The sequence below is a fragment of the Natrix helvetica genome, assembly GCF_964273705.1.
Source record: "Natrix helvetica genome assembly, chromosome: 2".
NCBI lineage: Eukaryota > Metazoa > Chordata > Lepidosauria > Squamata > Natricidae > Natrix > Natrix helvetica.
Genome location: NC_138552.1, coordinates 142,628,239 through 142,647,561, shown reverse-complemented (window position 1 = coordinate 142,647,561; position 19,323 = coordinate 142,628,239). Strand labels below are relative to the sequence as shown.

Below are 19,323 nucleotides of genomic sequence, written 5' to 3'. Positions count from 1 at the left end.
GAGTGGAATAAGAATGAAAACATTGCACAAGATGAATAGAAATACAAAAAAAATAATGGCACATGTTCTGAAAAAATATTAATTTGGTTAATAAAGAGGAAAAATATTTTTACAAGTCTGGTGCTGGACCTTGATAGGAAAAAGAACTATTTGGGGCAGAAATAAAGCAACGACTGGTTTGCATGCAAAATAATTCATCTGAATCATTTTTATTTTCTTATATAGAATGCATAGATTTCATCTCCGTATTTGTCTACAGTCCCCCCCCCCTTTTTTTGCTTTAGGAACACTTGTTCTATTCCCAATTGAAAATTATTTATAATTTGCATTCTTTAATTTAGTGTGACCTCTATCTTATTCTGTAGAGTTATGAATATTTATTAAGATCAGTTGCAAAATATATTAAACATCAAGGGGTCATTTGGGCTCTGAAGCCAGTATAAAACCTTTCGTTAACAAACTGGATCATGAACTAGCTCCCACAAGTAAAACCTATAATAAAGGACAATAAGAGGAAATAAATGAATTCATTTATTGACTTTGCAGAGGAACAAACTGAATCACAGATTATTTAGTTTTCATATACAACAGCTTAAAATAGTTTACTGATAGTGCAGAAATTCAGATTGCTGCCTTTAAATATGTGATAACAATTTGTACCATCCTCCCCTGTGAGTACATCTGTACATTCTGCTTGATCTGTTCCTGGCATAAATCTACAGATCCATGAAATTTTGCTGCTCACCAATTTATTTATTTTTTGGGTGGCATTTAGATCAGGGTCTTACCAAAATAGTTTGTTTCTGTTGAAGGTCTTCATCGCTTGATGGGCCTTGATAAATTGCTGGCAAATTGAATGGTTTCGGTATATCTATTCTGAGCTCTCCTTGGCGAACAGCTATGTAGGGTCTCAAAGTATCAGCTGTCACTTTCTCAAGCCAATCAAGTAGCTTCTGGAGATATTGGAAGAATGTAGTATACTTCTCAATTGTCAAGTCAATCAATCTTTTTGTCTCATTGATGAGTGTTCCATAAGAATTGGAAAGATGGTCATATGACTCCTGCAGCTTTGCCTTGACCTGTTGGTTTTGCTCGGCAGCTCTTTGTTTGGCTACTTTAGACCAATACTGGATCTTTTCATGTGCAGTTTTAGAAAGCTCAGCAAGTTTTTCTTGGTTCTCCAAAACTTCTTTTGCTTGGTCTGTCAGGGTTATCATCAAGTCAGAAGCATCGTTTATCCATTTGGTGTGCCACTCTAGTATAGTATTAAAAAAAGTCTTCAGCCAATTGATCAATTTTTCTTCCACTTCATAATATTTTACAGACCATCCAACAACATTTGGGTCAAAATATTCCTTCCTCAAATCTCTTATGCCATGTAGGATGTCTTCTAACTTATTAGAAATGTCGGAGAAAGTATTCTGCATAATGTTTTCAATGCGAGGAGCTAAATATTTTATATCACCTGCTATGCTATTCAAGGCTTGTAAGAACTTCACAAACAGTTGTTTTGTTTGCTCTCTCAGATCGTCATAGTTTTGAGCTTGTAAGTTTCTGATAAGCTCTTCTATCTTTTGGAAGACTTGCTGAATCCCTTCTTTTAGGTTTCTTAGATGTTGTGCAAAGTCAATCTCCCGGAGACCAACAAATATCTGACTGGCTTTCTTTTGTACATGGGTTAAAAACTTTTTGATTTCTGCAAGTACGTCACTACCTTTGATTACCTCAGAGGAAGCTGGGATTTTAATTTCTGCTTCATTGACAAAGGCAACCAAAGAATCAAAGTATTCCTGCACTCTTGTAATGCACTGATCTACAGCTTTTGCTACTTTTTCAGTGATTATCACATAAAGCTCTTCACCGGTGTGCCTCCCAGGAAGGCCTGGTACCTGGAATCTTGTTACCTTCAAAAACTCAATGGCGGAGTCAATGAGACGTTTTATTTGTTTATGGTATTCTACTATTGCATTCATTATGGCATCCAAAAATTGGGCTCTGATTTGGTCATACTCTATTTGGCTAGCTTGATCTGCAGCTTTGTTGTATAGTTTTTTGGATTGTGCCTTAATCTGTTCGTATTGTCCTGTGACCTGATTCGTTACTTCATGAAGCTGTTGTTCTAATTCATTGATGCTGTTTACTGTGTTGATGTATGTGTTGTCAACATTTCTTCTCAGAGTAGTCTTCAGTTTTGAGGCAGCAGAACTGATTTCCATGCCTGTATATTCACGGTGGTATTTGTCAGCAGCATGGTACAAAGCATCAGCCATTTTAGGGACCTTCTCTTTTAAACCTTCAAGTAACTCCGGAACAGCATTTTCTTTCCAGTTGGTTTTGATTTGAATCAGTTCTGGATTTTTGAAGGATATTTCACTTTTGAAGATATCAAGTTCATTCCGAGGGTTAGACTGTAAATGTAAAATAAAATTTGTATGAAGGATTTTCTACTTTGTTATGGAACAAGATATTTACTCACTGTTGCATTAAATGAAATCAGTTATATTTTGGGTGGTTTTATAGTATCTTGAAAGAATTTGAAATGAAAAAGCACAACATATAAAAATATAAGTAACCTGTCTACCTTGTTGACACAAGTATTTCTTCTCAGAGCAATCATTCACCCATAATATGATGATTCAATTTATGAATTGATATAGAATTGTTAAAAATTGCAATGTACCATTTTATAAAAAGTACTCAGATGATTCAGTTTCTATCTTAAACCCTTGGCCAACACTTTGCATTTTGATGTTATTTAAGATTTGATTTTAAATCCAGATAGCTAATGATAGATATGATGGCACTGATAATTAGCAGAATTGCAACAGAACAGAAGGGAGAGGTATCCTAAGATCTTTTATTTATTTATTTGTTAAATTTATTTGCCACCTATCTGCCAAGAATCATTTGAATGGATGGATCAGGCCTAATCAGTCCATTTTGCTTTAACATGTGCTGGTACTTCTTGTATCCCATTTCACATTAATGAATGTTAGGCTTTTTTTAAAAAAAAAAATGCTTAAACATTTCTACTAGAAATTACAGATACTAGTTCTGTTTCTATTTTCCGGTCTTTTAAAGAAATGATAATAACAAACTGAACTACACATCTGCTGTAGATGTATTACAAAGGCCCTTAAGTACTGAATGGGGAAAAAAGTGGTATGGCTACAGTGCTCATTCACTGAGTTCTGTTTAAAGAGATCTTGAACTGCACCACAATATATCTCTTGTTCATATTAATCAAGGAGAGAAGCAACCTGGAACTAAGAAGAAATTTCTAAGGGTGACAGGATAACAGAATTCCAATAGGTGGGGATATGAAGAGGGTGTCAAGCTATTCTCCAAAGCACCAGAGGGCAGGACAAGAAACAATGGATGGAAATTAATCAAGGAAAGAACCAACCTAGAACCAAAGAGAATTTTCCTGACAGTTAGAACAATTAATCAGTGAAATAACTTGCCTTCAGAAATTGTGAATCTCCAACACTGGAAGTTTTAAAGAAGACATTGGACAACCATTTGTCTGAAATGGTATAGGGTTTCCTGCCTATGTAGGGTGTTGGATTAGAAGACCTCCAACGTCCCTTCCAACTCTATTATTCTATATTCTATTCTATTCTGTTCTGTTCTGTTCTGTTCTGTTCTGTTCTGTTCTGTTCTGTTCTGTATCTGTATCTGTATCTGTATCTGTATCTGTATTTGTATTATTATTTGTATTTGTATGAAATAGACCTGTAATAGGATTGAGTAGTGCACTACATAACTAATAATTGGAGGAAAAGTTGCATTGATGGCTACACTTCTTATCACTATCAATACTGATAGTCAGTATTGAGAATACTTACGTATTCCTTAATTGGGTCAGTATTCAGGTATCTGAATGTTTAGCTTATACATATGTTTATAGGTGTATTTATACACATATACGTATACTGTACATGCACATCAACATAATATTGTGCACTTATTCTTACTCAGTATGCCTTTTGAATTAATCAGTCCCTATATGCCAACTAAATGATAGTAATTGAATACATACGGGGAACAACATTAACATTTTACTGGCCTCTAACTAATTGTGGAGGCTCTGACAGGGCTGTTGATTAAGGGAACATTTGATTTAACAATAAATTAAAGGAAATATTAGAGTTAACATTCCCTTTCATCTTTCTACTTTAGTGCCTGAACGTTGGACTTCGCAACAGGATGCTGAAAAAATGTCTTTGTGTAAGGAGGGACAAATCAAAGCTGCAGCTAAGGGCAGATCCAGCCTTTAGTAGGGGCTTTAATGACAATAACCAAAAGTAGGTCCCACTGAAAGTCAGTCCAACTTGGTCAGGATAAAACTGAAGGTCGTTTGAACTATGCAGCATAGTCTTAATTTTAATCTTGCCTACCTGAGGTTGGTAGGCAATCTTGCTGTTGAGAACACTGGAGTCCAGACTGATAAGAATGCGAAGAGTACCAGCTGAAGAGGATGATATCAATGTAGAAACGCTTGAATCATCTCCATGGTAGCGCATTTGGACATCTGTGAAAGTTGGACTGGTGATATCCAGGGATGCTGTGTCCCGAACAATTCTAAAAGAGATACAAAGTAATCACAGGATAAGTTAATTACTCATTAATGCAAAGTAGCATTTAAAAAAAATAGAGGTTGTCCTCAATTTACAACACTTCACATAGTGGACTGTTCAAAGTTACAACGGCATTGAAAACTGTGAATTACGACCGTTTTTCACCGTTATGACCTTTGCAGCATCCCCATGATCATGTGATCAAAACTCAGATGCTTGGCCGCTGGTTCATACTTATGACTGTTGCTGTGTCCCAAGGTCATGCGATCCCCTTTTGCGACCGTTTCACAAGCAAAGTCAAAGTGGAAGGCAGGTTCGCTTAACAACCGGATTACTAATTTATTAACTGCCATGATACACTTAACAACCGTGGCAAGAAAAGCTGTAAAATGGGGCAAAACTCACTTAATAAATGCCTCACTTAACAACAGAAGTTTGGGGCTCAATCGTGGTCGTAAGGTCTAACTGTAAATGGCTGAATTACTCTATTGAATTATTAAATGGTATGGCCTTGAATTGATATGATGGAAAGAATAATTTAAAAAGTCAACATGGGACAGTATTTCAAACAGCCATATTTAAAGCTCTGTTATTCTATCAAAGACAGTTAAAAGGAAAGTGTTGGTGGCATTCTATAAAAGAAATGATATTGTAGGCCAAATGCAGTTCCACTGGGAAAGACTGGTAATTATCATTACCGGTCATAAACATAACCCTGTCTTTAATACACAGGTAGTCCTCGATTTACAACAGTTTGTTTAGTGACTCTTCAAAGTTCAAACGACACTGAAAAGTGACTTATGGCCATTTTTCACACTTATGACCACTGCAGCATCCCTGTGGTCATGTGATCAAAATTGGGATGGTTGGCAATTGGTTCATATTTATGGTGATTGCGGTCCAGGGGTCATGTGAGCAGCTTTTGCAATCTTCTGTCAGCGGAGAAGCCAAATAATGCTTATGGAGTATACAGTCTCCCTTACATAACACTGCTCATTCAGAGGTGGGTTGCTCCCAGTTCAGCCCAGATTGGGCGAACTGGTAGTGGCGATGGTGGGAGGCTCCGCCCGCCTGTCCGGATGCTTCTGCTCATGCGCAGAAGAGTTGCGCGCGCGAGCGAACCGGTAGTAAAAATATTGGAAACCCACCACAGTGCTCAATGGATCCCTATTTATGGTGTAGTTTCATCTATAGAGTTGTTAACAAAGAGAATATATTTAGGATATAATCTAAGCCAATCCCCGGGATCTTCTTATTCTTCCAGGTTTATTCTTCCAGGTTTTTGGGCTTGTGCTGGAACCCATCCTCAGAGAACTTCTTTCTCTCCAGAATATGTGCACTGTTTATACGTGTGCATTATATTTATATGGTGCCTGGTTGTAGTTTTTAATTACTAATTAGGATGTTGATGGCTGGCCATTAAGTCATTAATTATTATTTCCTTAAGTACCTGGTAGGCTGGTGGTAAATCAGCACTCCTCTTGACTGACAAGGGGCCTGTTTCCCAGGCTTCAATCATTTCTGTTCAAGAAATGTACACAGCAAGCACATTCTTTGACTCAGATTGGATCCTGCAACATTGTCCTGGAACATATATATTTGCCTTCATTTTGCGAGAGTATATTTACCTGTCACCTTCTACAACGTAGACAGCTTTATATTTTCCACTTAGGTCAGGATGAGCTAAATCATACTGTGTATTTAGTGTGAAACGGTTGCCTTCATATTTGTAGGTGGATGCACCTAGAAAGGAAAGGATTTATAAGGGTGAAATCACATTTCACAAATTTAGGGAGATACATAGACTGACGTTTGCAAGTGTCCTTGAGATATATGTGGGGTTTGTTTTTGGCTTAACCGTTACCTTCAATTAATAGAATATTTTAAATTGTTAATTCATTAGTTCTAAAGTAGCTGTTATAACAACATGCATACAGCAAAACTGGTGTCATGAATACAGGTTTAATCATTACTTCCCTGGTCTAATCTCTTTTCACCTATATATAAAATCCAGATGGATTTCAAAATCCTTGTTAAAATAGTCATGACTGGAAGAGACATGGGAACAAGGTCAGCCAATGAATAGGCATAGCAACTAAGTCAGCCAATGGAAGCTTAAACAGATCTCAGTCTGTGCAGAGAACTAAGCTTGGAGTCTGGGCATGGTTTAGCTGAGAATTAAAACTAAAGCAGTCTGCTGCTCTGAGAAGTAAAAAAAGCAGTCTATCTGGGCTTGTCTGCTGAAATGAAACTAGCTACTTGTGTTTGCCTGTAACTCTTCTGCCTTGTGTTTACTTGAAAGACGCACCTGTTGGTATTGTACATTTATCCATCTATTATGTATATAAAGAAGTTAATGAATCCAGCTGAATCAGTTATCTGTGTGTGCCTTCTGGATTTGAATTTATGCAACAAACTCTGAAACTCCCCCCCCCAAAAAAAAACCCATTACTCTGCCTCATCTTACCTATGTTACATTTTAAAGGAGCGGAAGTTCCTTCAATTCATCCATCTTAAATTCCAATCAATTATATCTAATTCAAAATAAGGTAGAATATAACATGGATATACTTACCGTCTAAATTGTATTCCAGAAACTGCAGTGGTGAATTTGCAGTAAAGTCAATGGAATGTTCGAAGGCTTCCTTGGTGTTCTTCAGATCTGTGTTCCATGTAGCAGTGTACAATGGGGAAGCGACCTTGACAGAGCTAGACAAAGCTCCAAATTTGGGGAAGTAAATTCCAGCAGGTAAAGAAAACGTGAAAGCTGGTATTTCAATCTGCTGTTGAGGGATTGTAATTGTAGGCAAATCAAAATCAGCTATCTTGTTGGTTGCAGCATTCAGATCCAGATGTAGGTTGCCAAGGGAAAGTGTCTTTGGAAGAGTAAATTGGGGCATTGTTACATGGTACTTGGGAACAGTCAGCTCAAAGTATGGAATTTTATTTGGTTCCAGATTATTGTATTTGGTTATTACATTAACTTGGGGAAACTGTACTTTTGGTAGCAGAGGAAGGTTGATATCAAATGATGAACTTTCCAACTTTTCGGGGACTTTGAACTCACGTTGGACAATGGAGTAAGATGGATTGTCAAGACCGTTTGCTTGAATTTCAGGAATCATGATTGTAAAGCCATCTGCCAGTCGATTGACATTTATAGGGAAAAAATACCCATCTTCAGTTTTTGTATATACTATTTTTGTAGATGCATTTAGGTATTGCTTCTCTTCAGGTCTAGTGGTCAGATCTAATTTTAAGATGTGCCATAAACTCCTTTCATAAATTGGCACTATACATTTTCTGAGGAAATTGATGTGTCCTCCCAAAGACGCTGACAAGTCAACTCGAGCTTCTACATTATCATTTGCTAACTCCAAGCCATGTCCAAGGAAAAAATTAAGGATTTGGCCTTCACTCTTCCAGCTAATTTTTTGATTTCCATTATTAACTGTCAGTGAAAATGCTTGATTGACAGAAGTCTCATCAAAGAGATTATTTGGTTGGGCAACTTGTATCTGAAGACCTGCTGTCATAATACCAGGAGCCAGTTCCAGAGTTACTTTGCAGATCTGATTTCCTCTAGTTTGAAGTAATGAGAAATAATTTAGATAGTTTTCTCCACTATGGTCCCATAGAGCATAAATACGATCGGTAGATGCTTCGATGGCAACATTTTCTTTTGCATCAAAATTCCAGAAGTCCGCAGAATTTGAACTGGTCTCAAACTTCATACCTGATCGAATACCTTTAGAATTCAAATAAGTATTTGCTTCATGAACCAACTTCCCAGAAAATGATTTTCCTTCATAAAATTTACCATTGATAAAAGCATTGGTTAATGTATCAGCTGATATATAAGATACAATACTTTCTAGTTTAGCTTGGTGGACAACTGCTCCTTTAGCATTGACATAATTGTTACCAATATCATAATTTATATTTATTTTTGAAGATATCATTGGTATTGCTTTGGCATTTCCTTTAAGCTCCTGTCCATAATTTACTTTCAAGCCCGGTATGGTAATCTTTGCTGTAGTTGCCACTAAAGCTTCTATGTTTTTCTTTGTGAAACTGATAGTGCTGTCATGATTTCCTTCCATGAATTTGTTTCTCAGGGATAATGCAGTTGCTAGTTTCAGACTTCTCTTCCTTGTGATGCTTGTGGTTCCAGCCAACTGATATTGTAGGGCATCAATCACAGAAGTGGAGGAGGAACTCAATCGGGCAATAATATCAGATTGGTTAAAAAGGCCAGCGTTCGTATTCAAGGTAATCATGCTAGATTTAAATGAGAAATCATAGGTAATATTTCCAAAGGCTGGGATAGAGATCCGGTTTGGCAGGGGGCTTACTCGATAATTGGGAAGCTTCAGTGTTCTCAGGCCTTGGGGAATATGAAGAACTGGTAGCTCCAGTGATGGAAGGACAACAGTATATGATGGCATTGAAAACCCGACAAATGGAACAGTGAAATCTGGGGTCTTCATTTCTTTTGGAAGCACATAACCAAAAGTTGGGAGCTCTGCTGTAAAAGGAGAGACTTCAATGTTAAGCACAGGAATGGTGTAGCTTGGAATCTTGAAGATTTGCGGGCTTTGGTTTACTGAAGTATCCACTTTGTATTTGTCAAACTTGACCTTGGCTTGGTTGTAGGACTCTGTCAGAAATGCTAAAGTGTGGTCTCTATTTCTTTCAAAATGTTTGTTGAAGTTCACTATGTAATAATTGAGTGTTTTGTGCACTCCATCTAAAGGAATCGGAAATGAGTGTACATCTTTGTTCTTCTTGTACTGAAGTTTTACATTTAAATCAAATGATTGTTTTGGAGTTTTCAGTAGCCTTTTCAGTCCCGTTTCTTCCCACAGAGAGTATTCTTGCACTTGGGGTATCCTGACACCAATGTAGGGAACAGATTGTTCAGGAAATGAAATAGGAATATTTAGGAATTCCAAGTTAGCATCACCATTCATGGATACAATAGCTTCAGTACTATCTTCATTATTACCAGCAGACAAGTTATGAGTGTATCTATATTGGTTAAATCTTCCCTCAGCTACCCAGCTAACTTGCTGAGTGGAAGGACTGAGCACCAAGCCATAGGTATTTACAGACTCAATTTTTCCAACTACTTTGAATGGGAAGCTAACTTTTAGATTCATATTGTTATTAGCTGATGCTTTAATTTCAAATGGTTGTATTGAAAAGGACACACCATTATTTATTGTCCCGGAGATGCGTCCCGTCACCTTAGCATTGTGTGTAGCAGACAGTTCCATTTTCAGCTGTACGAGGTTCCCTGCGCCTTGCACATTTAAAACACTCTGCCCAAGTTGTGGAGACTCAATTGTAGACTCCACCTGAAGCTTTGAAGAACTTGGCAAGTTGTATTCATACACCGCTCTTTGGTTGACTCTTAGGTATTTGGCACTTATCCTGTTTTCTGCTACAAATGCAGCTATGGATCTCTCTATGGAGAAACTGACTTTTGATTCGTGGGTTCCTTCATCAGAGTAGTCATGAGCAGTCCATTTCCAGTTCCCTTTACCAGTGGAAGTAGCTGAGATGTGTCCAGCTTCCAATGCTGTTTTTATTTCATTGCTTAATTCAGCTTGGCTAGTGAACTGGGCCCTTGGAATGTTGAGCCTATGTGTATAAAGTGTCTTGCTGTCCATGGAAATAATCTTGTTCAGGTTGACTGTTAATTTGTTATGCAGTTCTATAGCATTACGTGTGGTCTGGAAGCTGGCTGTTGTTTCAGCATTTCCTTGAACAGATGCTGTCAAAAATGCGACTTCACTTCCGTGGTCGGCTTTAAGGTACAAGTTGGTGAACTTCAGGTTTTCTTTTAGGATTAACTTTTTCATCTCAGGTGCCAAAAGGTGAGTATTTGCAGTTATGGTGAAAGCAAGGAAGTCGATTTTGGATACCGCTATAGCCGAAAGAGAGGCTACAAATTCTGGGCTGTGGGCATGTACTGTTACATTCTGAAAACCAGCATTAGTAGTCAGCGTAAAGAAGGGAGAAGCAATTCTGCAAGTACCAGACAGCTTTCCAAATGTAGGGACAGTTACAGTATATGGGATACGTGGTAACTGGAATTCCGGAATCGTTATATCTGGAAATTGAAATTCATTCAAGTTCAGCTTTGGAATCAATAATTCGGGTACTTGTAACTGGGGCAAATTCATTTCAGGAAAAGAAAAGTCTGAAAAATAAAGATCCTTGATTTTCATCTCTTGAAAGTATGCATCAGTTGCTGGCAGCTGAAAGTCGCTTGTCATTAATTGATCTATTATCCTCACGATCTTCACTTTTATTTCATTAAAATCAATTGTATAGGAGGGAACTTTAATAATGTTTAGTATGACAAATGCAGGAGTAGTAAATCTAGCTGGGATTCTGATTTCATTTAATCTCTTGAAATTTATCTGATAAGAAGGCACACGAAGGTCTGTTAGTGGAATAATAAAATCTGGGGTTTGAAATGTTGCATCCTTTAAGGCTCGGAGACTAACTTCAAAAGCTGGTATGTTGATTATGCCTAGCCTGATTGCAGGAACAATAAACCCAGTTTCAACAAACTGGTTCAGACGGTCACCCATATTTTTTACATTGTATTTCTCTGCTAAAACACTAATCTTCTTTGCAGTAATGTCCCATTTGTCAACTAGATAGGAGACTACGGTCCTGTATAGCTGGCTTGCTTTTTGAAGGAATCTTTGGCATTCTGTTGGAATGTCCATTTGGTAAATTCTTTTGCGTGCATCTTCCAGGAAATCAAAGATCTTACTTTTCAGTTCCTCTATTGCTGTAGAGCTTAGAAGATCATTGAACCAGTTAACTGTTGCAGCAAGTCTACTATCTTTCCATTTCTCAATATATTGGGAAACCACAGCATGGACCTCTTTGATGTATTGTTTTGCAGCTTCCAATTTTTGTGGCAGCTCCAAAGCTTTAATTTCATCATTGATTTTTTGAGTTGCTTCCCGAATTTTATTGTTTGTTTCGTCTACAAATTTGTTGTAATCAAAGGACTTCAGCTTCTTTATTGCAGAGTCAAGGAAGTCATTGATACCATCCACTAGCTTTTTATAATCAAAAGTTTGGAGCTTCTTAATTGCATCATCGATAAACTTCAATATTTGATTGAAGAATGGTTTTATGTCAATTTTTTTCAATGTGATGGCTAACCGCTGAACTGTTTCTGAGATTTTCTGTTGTTTATATAATTCTACCACCTTATCCATTAGAACTTTGGCCTGCTCGTCAATATTATACTTTACAATAAGTTCATGCATGCGGACTGTGAATGCATTGATCTTCTCAGATATCTCATAATCTTCCATAAAATTTAGAAGGATGTCTTTGATTTGTCTAAGGAGTTGGTCTATTTTTTCAAATGGAAATTGTACTTTTAACTTTCCTATAAGCATTTCAGCATCAATTGTTTTTATCTGCTGCTTCAAAGTTTCTGCAATACGTTGGGCATCGAAATTCTGAATCTGACTCTTCAGTTGATCAAGTTTTTCTTGTATCTGAGCTCTTATTTTGTATGTGTCATCTACATTTTGAGCCCAAGCAGCAGCGTTGCTTCCTATCTGGCTAGGGTCATACTCAGAAATAAAAGACTGGAGTTGCTGAATTGTGTTGATCATTGTCACACTGATTTCATATTGCTTATCTAGAACTTTTATTTTTTCAACAATTGTCTCGATAAGTTGCATGATAGCTGGTCTTAAGTCATAATTCTCCTTCATATACTTTTGAGTTTCAGTCAGAAATACTTGCAGCTTAGTCAAAACATTTAGCAGATTAGCTCTAGCATTTTCCAATGTGTTTTGAAGGTCTTCAATTGTTATGCTATACTCTTTTGTGAAGGCATCTAGATTCTCTTTCAGTTTATTCACTTTACTTTCCAAATCGAAAGAGTTCACATAGTCATTCATTTGCTGGGGAAACTTATCTAATGCTGTTTTGTATTTTCTCATAAGCTGGTCTATATTTATGCTCTTTAGATTCTTCTGAATGGACTTCATTGCAGTTAAGATGGAATGTCTGAATTGCTCATAATATGCCGGAAGTTTTTCCAAGAAAGGTAGATTGATGATATGCACATCTGCATTTTTATCATATTTGAGAGAAAGAGAGAGGCCAAATTCTTGAGGCTCGGCTATATTTTCTCTTAAACCCAAGGTATCAATTAGGTTAAGCCTTTCATCATTTGTGAATGGTATCTTCATAGGAAAGTCTAGTACAGAAAGATCAGCTAAAGTTTGTCCCGTCAACTCCACACCAATATTTTCAGCATTGTTAAACACATTAATGTCTTGGGTATATACATGGCTATTCAGCTGACTCTTTGTTTTCCAAGCACTGCTTTGTTCAGATGGAGTTAAAACAACAGTGACTTTGCTATCTAATCCAGTATTATATCTTCCCCTAGAACTGACGATGTGGTTGGTTGATCCCTGGTAATCATGGGAAAAGACAAACGCAAGAGGTTCTGCTTTTAGTAGGAATTTGCTGTACAACCGCCCAGACTGTTCCCCCCAAAGTGCTAAGCGTCCATCTCCATTAGTATGCATATCCAAAGTGACAGTAAAGGGGGCAACTGCAGACCGTATTTCATTAGAAAAGGTTAAGGATTTGGAATCACAGTTTGTGTTGACATTGATTGTAGAAGAGAGTCCTGCGACATTCAAGTTAACTTTATGGGTAAGGGCTGCGCCTTGGATGCTTGCAGCTGTGTCCGTCTTCATATGTGCAGTCAGATCTCCATAAGTAAAGATATAGGTATGCTTTATCTCATTGCCTCTATAGGCGCCTTTAATATTGCCATCCAGATTTACCTTGAAGAGCTCAAGCTGCAAGCGGGCTTTGTTGTTTACATTGGCACTGCTGTATTTCAAGTCATTGTTCAAGTTGGCCGTGAGGGAAGAGGGCTGTAGCTGCAGGTCCACCTGATGTTTGTGGGATATGTCTGGGTTAATAGTGTGGTCCAAATTGGAAACATAAGTCAAGGACAACCCTACGGTGTTCAGCTCATGGGTGTGCTCAAACTTCGTTTCTTTGTAGGATCCTGTCAAACTGTTTGAAAATTTGAGTTCTCCATTATTTACTCGGAAGTTCAGAATATTTTTGCTGTCCACATCCAAAATGCTCCCTTGATATGTGCTCAACAGTGCTATTTCTGTGAGGGCTAGTTTCCCATCCAAGCTGAATCTTGCATTGTGTATCCCTGATCGTCCATTGGTGTCAATCTTCACAGAAGCACCAGAAGTGCCAATTCGTGCATTCATTTCATTCTGGAAGACCAGTAAGAAAAGCTGCAATTTTGTTGTTGCACTGCTCACCAGTCCATCCTGCTTAATACTTAGAGCAGACTTATGTTCGGCTTTGTTCCTTTTGTTTTCCAATGACAAGTCACTGATAAGTTCAAGGCCTTGGTTATTAACAGAGCCTGATACCAGGGCATAATATACATTTTCAAAGTAAGTGGCCTTTAATTCGGAATGAAGGATAGCCTGTTGCTTGTCTAAAGTTAATTCAAACTTGTTGACTGTTTCAAAGTTTGGGTAGGCTCCATTTGCCTGTGATGACAGTTTCAGCTGGCTGTTTTGATACTTTAAGGAAGCCTCATTAGTCAGAATGAAATTCTGTATGTTTGTGTTAGAGGAGAGTCTCCATGCATCCGCAGTAATTTTTTGACTCATCTGGTTAGTAGCCACGAAGAGGGAAGAATCAAAAGTCAGGGATGAATCCCATACCAAGTTGAGATTGTTCTTATTAGAGGTAATAGATTGTAAGTATTTGGTTTTGGCAAAAATTGTAGCAACCTTCCATTGCCCTTCTAGATTGGTAAGAACAACATGTGACTCGTCATTCTCAGTGGAATCCCGCTGGACAGACAAGGAAAACATAACTCCGACGGGGCTGGAAGTCTCCAATGTCATGGTATTTTTGACAGTGGGATTGAGTCCATATTGGTTGACCTTGCTGAATTTAAAATTGGAATTGAGGAGGCTGTGACGGAGTGAGTTTTCATAATCATAGGTAAGTCCATTTCTGTCATATCTTGCTTCTCCCCCACCTGAAATAAAATGGGGGAAAAAAAACATTAGTAACTTTAAGATGCTAAGTAACTTGAACTATTGTGATGTTTAAATGCTTGCTCTCCTCATTCATGAATTCTGTAATCCAGATGTTTAAAATGCTTATATACTTAAAAGTAAGCCATGCTATATTTAATGGGACCTTGCTCTGAGTAACTGTGCACAGAGACCGACTTGAATAGGACTAATTTTTTTCCTTTCCTTCCTAGTGTCAAAGGAGATGCAGCTTATTTGGCAAAATTTTCAGATGTGGTTTCAAACTGTCTTCTTTCTAAAGCTCAGAAGTAATGGCTGACCAAACATTACCCAGCTGCCTTTTGTCTCTAAGGCAGGATTAGAACTTGGGCTTCCCTGCTCCAAGTCCAGCACCTTAACCATTAGATCCAAACTAGTTTGCTGAGTGGGATTTATAACAGATTATAGTTATAGTACATTATTTGGGCATTATTCTTTTTTTAAAAAAGGCATGCAAGGATTGCTTAGAAGTTTCACTGAAAATGTAACAATAATGTTAATTCAATGTATGAGCCCAGTTATAATTTGTTTGACATTTTAGCATCTGGGACTGATATGGGTGTTAGCTGTAGCAAATTTTTGTAAATTACAAGGCCTAAACTTGAGGCTTGTATGGTAACATGAACTATATGGTTATTCTGAACTTGCTTCCATTTAGATCAGGGGTGCCAAACTCATGGTCCATGGTCAGGCTGCGTCATGCACTGGCCACGCCTACTCCCTTTTTAGAAGGGGGGAAAAGCCATGGTATGTCACGTGACAATGTGACACCGCGGGTTTGACACCCTGATTCAGATGTATTAGATTACTACGGCCAAGTTCTTGTGAGAAGTTTTATATCAGAATAAAATATTTTATTCTTTATACTGTTTTCATCTTCCCTTAAAACATTAACAAAATCCACCATGGACTGAGAATCAGCATCTCCACTAGATAATTGACAGTCAAGCTAAAGCTATGTTGATCAAGTAAAAATAGTGAACAGGGGAAAATCTTTTCCTCAAATTTCCTCAAATCCCCAAATAAGTTACCCAGACCCAATACACATATCAAAGGATAAGGTGTGTAAATACAAATAGAGTTAATTATATTACATCTCCCAGCGGAACTGCATGTTCACAAGAATAAACATAAATAATGTACCTGCACATACATACACACGCTCCTGAAGTATTACACTAGAATCAGTACATAGACACTTCTACACCCAGGAAAGCTCCCCTATAAAACTGTGTCGCTGTACCCCATTTCTCTGCAGCTGCATCTAAAGGCAAAGTCTTTGCTTTTAGGAATAATATTTCTTCTTTCCTTAAAGCTGTCTGGATCTCATTTTTATTTATTCTTGCACAAGCCTGGCTCAAGTTGGAACTCAAATTATTCTTCTGACATTCTCAATCATTGTGCCCTCTGAAACTTAAACTACAACGAGGGCACTAGTATGAGGAAGACTACATAATACTAGGTGATCTTGGGCAGACACAAGATCTCAAAATCTCAATCTCTCTTGTATGATAGTAATTTCTGATTCAGAACCTTGCTCCAAAATTAGACACAAGATTGTGCAATACTTTGTAATAAGAGTATTGTACAGCGCTTTTTTTTTAGTGTCACACAATTAATATGCTTTTAAAAAAGGCAATCAGTGTTTATGCAAATATGCCAACCAGGCTGTTAAGAGTTCTCTGCATGAACAGTCATGACTTAGTATGTTGAGTTCATTTTCAGAGTCTAATAATCAAATAGTAAGAATTATTATATTTGGGGAGAAACTCATTAAATTAAACCGTGTAAACATAAAACATTAAAACCATTCATATTGATTTGGTGTGTTCAGAGCAAAGAGTCTGTGACTTTTGAAAACATAATCAGTGCTTAATTAATAGCATTTATAACCCTAATTGATGCTTACCTTGTATATTATATGAAAGTAAGTCCAAAACAGAATCAGCTTTTGCAAAATATCTTGTATTCAGACTGTACGCCTCTTTTGTGGTGTTAGCTAAAGAATAGGAGCCGGACCAATTGTAGTAATTGTTGTACAAGTTGGAAGTGATCTCAAAAGTGCCCAACAAAGGTACCCGAAGGGTATAATCGTCAGGGATGGTGAATTGTGGAATGTTATACTCCTGCGATGGAATATTTAATCCCAGGGATTCCACCACCAGTGCTGGTGCTCTCAGAGCCTTGGGTACGCTGATGTCCTGTGATGATTGTCCACCGAAGGGCATGGGGATAGTAATGAAAGTACTGTCTTTATTCCAAACGTATTTAATCTTGCCATCACTGAAACACAGAATTACCCATTGTAAGTTTAAAAATGCACTATTCTTCATGCCCATTTTAATAGGTAGCAGACAAAAGCAGTAACTGCAAGCATTTTAATAATTTTGTTTGGAAAAAATCCTAATGAAGCTATCTTTTGAAGAGAACACCACTGAAGAAGTGGTTAACTATTGCTTTTACTTACTAACTATTGCTTTTACTTACTAACTATTGCTTTTACTTACTATCATCTATCTATCTATCTATCTATCTATCTATCTATCTATCTATCTATCTATCCATCCATCCATCCATCCATCTATCTGTCTGTCTATCATCTAGGTATCTATCCATCCATCCAGCCAGCCAGCCAGCCAGCCAGCCAGCCAGCCAGCCAGCCATCATCTATCTGTCTGTCTGTCTGTCTGTCTGTCTGTCTGTCTGTCTGTCTGTCTGTCCGTCCGTCCGTCCGTCCGTCCGTCCGTCCGTCCGTCCATCCATCCATCCATCCATCCATCCATCCATCCATCTATCTATCCATCCATCCATCCATCTATCTGTCTATCATCTAGGTATCTATCCATCCATCCAGCCAGCCAGCCAGCCAGCCAGCCAGCCAGCCATCATCTATCTATCTGTCTGTCTGTCTGTCTATCCATCCATCCAGCCAGCCAGCCATCATCTATCTATCTATCTATCTATCTATCTATCTATCTATCTATCTATCCATCCATCCATCCATCCATCCATCCATCCATCCATCCATCCACCCATTTACATCAATTTCAATGTTTTCCCAATATGTGGACTTCAATCTCCCGCAATCTCATTAATGTCTATATAGGCTGCAGAATTGGGGGGGAGAGTTGAAGTCCATAGTTCTGGTTGCTTTCAAGTAGGGCAGGTCTGTCAAACTCGCAGTCCGTGGGCTGGACACATCACGCGCTGGCCATGCCCTCACCCAGTTTAGCGAAGGGGGAAAAAGTCATTATAAGTAACGTGAGCTGCCGTTACGGTGAGTTTGACACCCCTGAAGTAGGGGAAGGCTAACTTGGAAATTCCCATGGAGTTTGCCAGCATCAGACAAAAGAAACAAAGATATTTTGCTTTACCTTTTAAAGAAAAGCTCTTCAGGAATGGTGATTACATCTATGATTTGAAAGTCAAGTTGTTGAAGTTTACTTAATTTGTCCTGTAGGTTCTGGGCATATGGTATATCTTTGGATGTCTTTTCCAACCAGGTATTGGTTGCCTGAAAAATCATAATAAATTATCACAATACAAGCAACTTACATTAGATGTAACAATTCGAACAGTTCACACTAGGGATAAAATCCTAAAAACAGTGAGGATATGGTCTTGTGTGACATTCTCCAGTTGTGTGCAAACTGATGCACACCACCTTTTCTTTCCACACTGCTGAAATATGAGGGGAAGAACCTACACAAGATTCTCTTGTCCCAGGTACTGCAACAACTCAAGTTACAATTTGCATGGAGAGGAAGCCCCTGCAACATCCCCACACTCTAGGGTCCCTGGCTTCCTGATCCCTCATATTTCCATTGTCAAAATTGTGCTTGGTTACCATTGGACCTTGGCCTTCTTTGGGAGATACTGACACTTCCTACAGCTAGAACATTCAAATCAACTGTACCAGAGGTGGTATTCAGCAGGTTCTAACCAGTTCTGGAGAACTGGTAGCGGAGAATTTTGAGTAGATAGGAGAACTAGTAAATACCACTTCTGACTGTCTCTATTCTCTGCCTCCCGAGTCCCAGCTGATTAGGAGGGAATGGGGATTTTGCAGTATCCTCCTGGAGTGGGGAGGGAATGGAGATTTTACGGTATCCTTCCCCTGCCATGCCCAACAAGCCATGCCACATCCACCAAGCCACGCCCACAAAACTGGTAGTAAAATTTTTTGAATCCCATCACTGAACTGTACCAGATACTTTGACAAATGGCAACTGCGACGGGCACATCTACTTACCACAATAAAATGTGAAACGATGTGCCGGAGTGTCATGTCAGTATTAGCTACTTTGTGATCCAGAAATCCATTTGCCTTTTTCTGCAGAGCCTTTGAATAATCTTTCAGATCTCCAGGCAGATTGGCAGACATTCTCTTCAAAGAAGCACTAGTGCCTGAGTTCCACTGAATCTCTACTTTTTCTGTATCTGAAACACAGAACCAAGGACTCCATATTATTTCCTAGAGAACCTGGATTATGTAATTGAAAGTAAAATCCTACCAGTTTCCATACAGATTCAAGGTATTAATTATGACCTTTAAAGCGCTCCATGGCTTAGGCCCAGGGTACCCGCGAAACCACTTACTGCCACCAGTAGCC

General features: G+C 38.3%; 1 protein-coding gene across 1 annotated transcript in view; it reads right to left on the bottom strand.

Annotated features, from left to right (window-relative positions):
* Window positions 1–518: 518 nt before the first annotated feature.
* The window catches only part of APOB (apolipoprotein B), a 51,459-nt gene continuing 32,654 nt past the window's right edge, over window positions 519–19,323 (bottom strand). The window contains exons 22-28 of the mRNA XM_081943147.1: window positions 18,963–19,150; window positions 18,085–18,224; window positions 16,620–16,993; window positions 7,156–14,673; window positions 6,209–6,323; window positions 4,401–4,584; window positions 519–2,408 (exon numbers count right to left, since the gene is read on the bottom strand). Of these exons, the coding sequence (XP_081799273.1) occupies window positions 777–2,408; window positions 4,401–4,584; window positions 6,209–6,323; window positions 7,156–14,673; window positions 16,620–16,993; window positions 18,085–18,224; window positions 18,963–19,150 (10,151 nt within the window). The 3' untranslated portion in view covers window positions 519–776. The remainder of the gene's footprint in view (window positions 2,409–4,400; window positions 4,585–6,208; window positions 6,324–7,155; window positions 14,674–16,619; window positions 16,994–18,084; window positions 18,225–18,962; window positions 19,151–19,323) is intronic.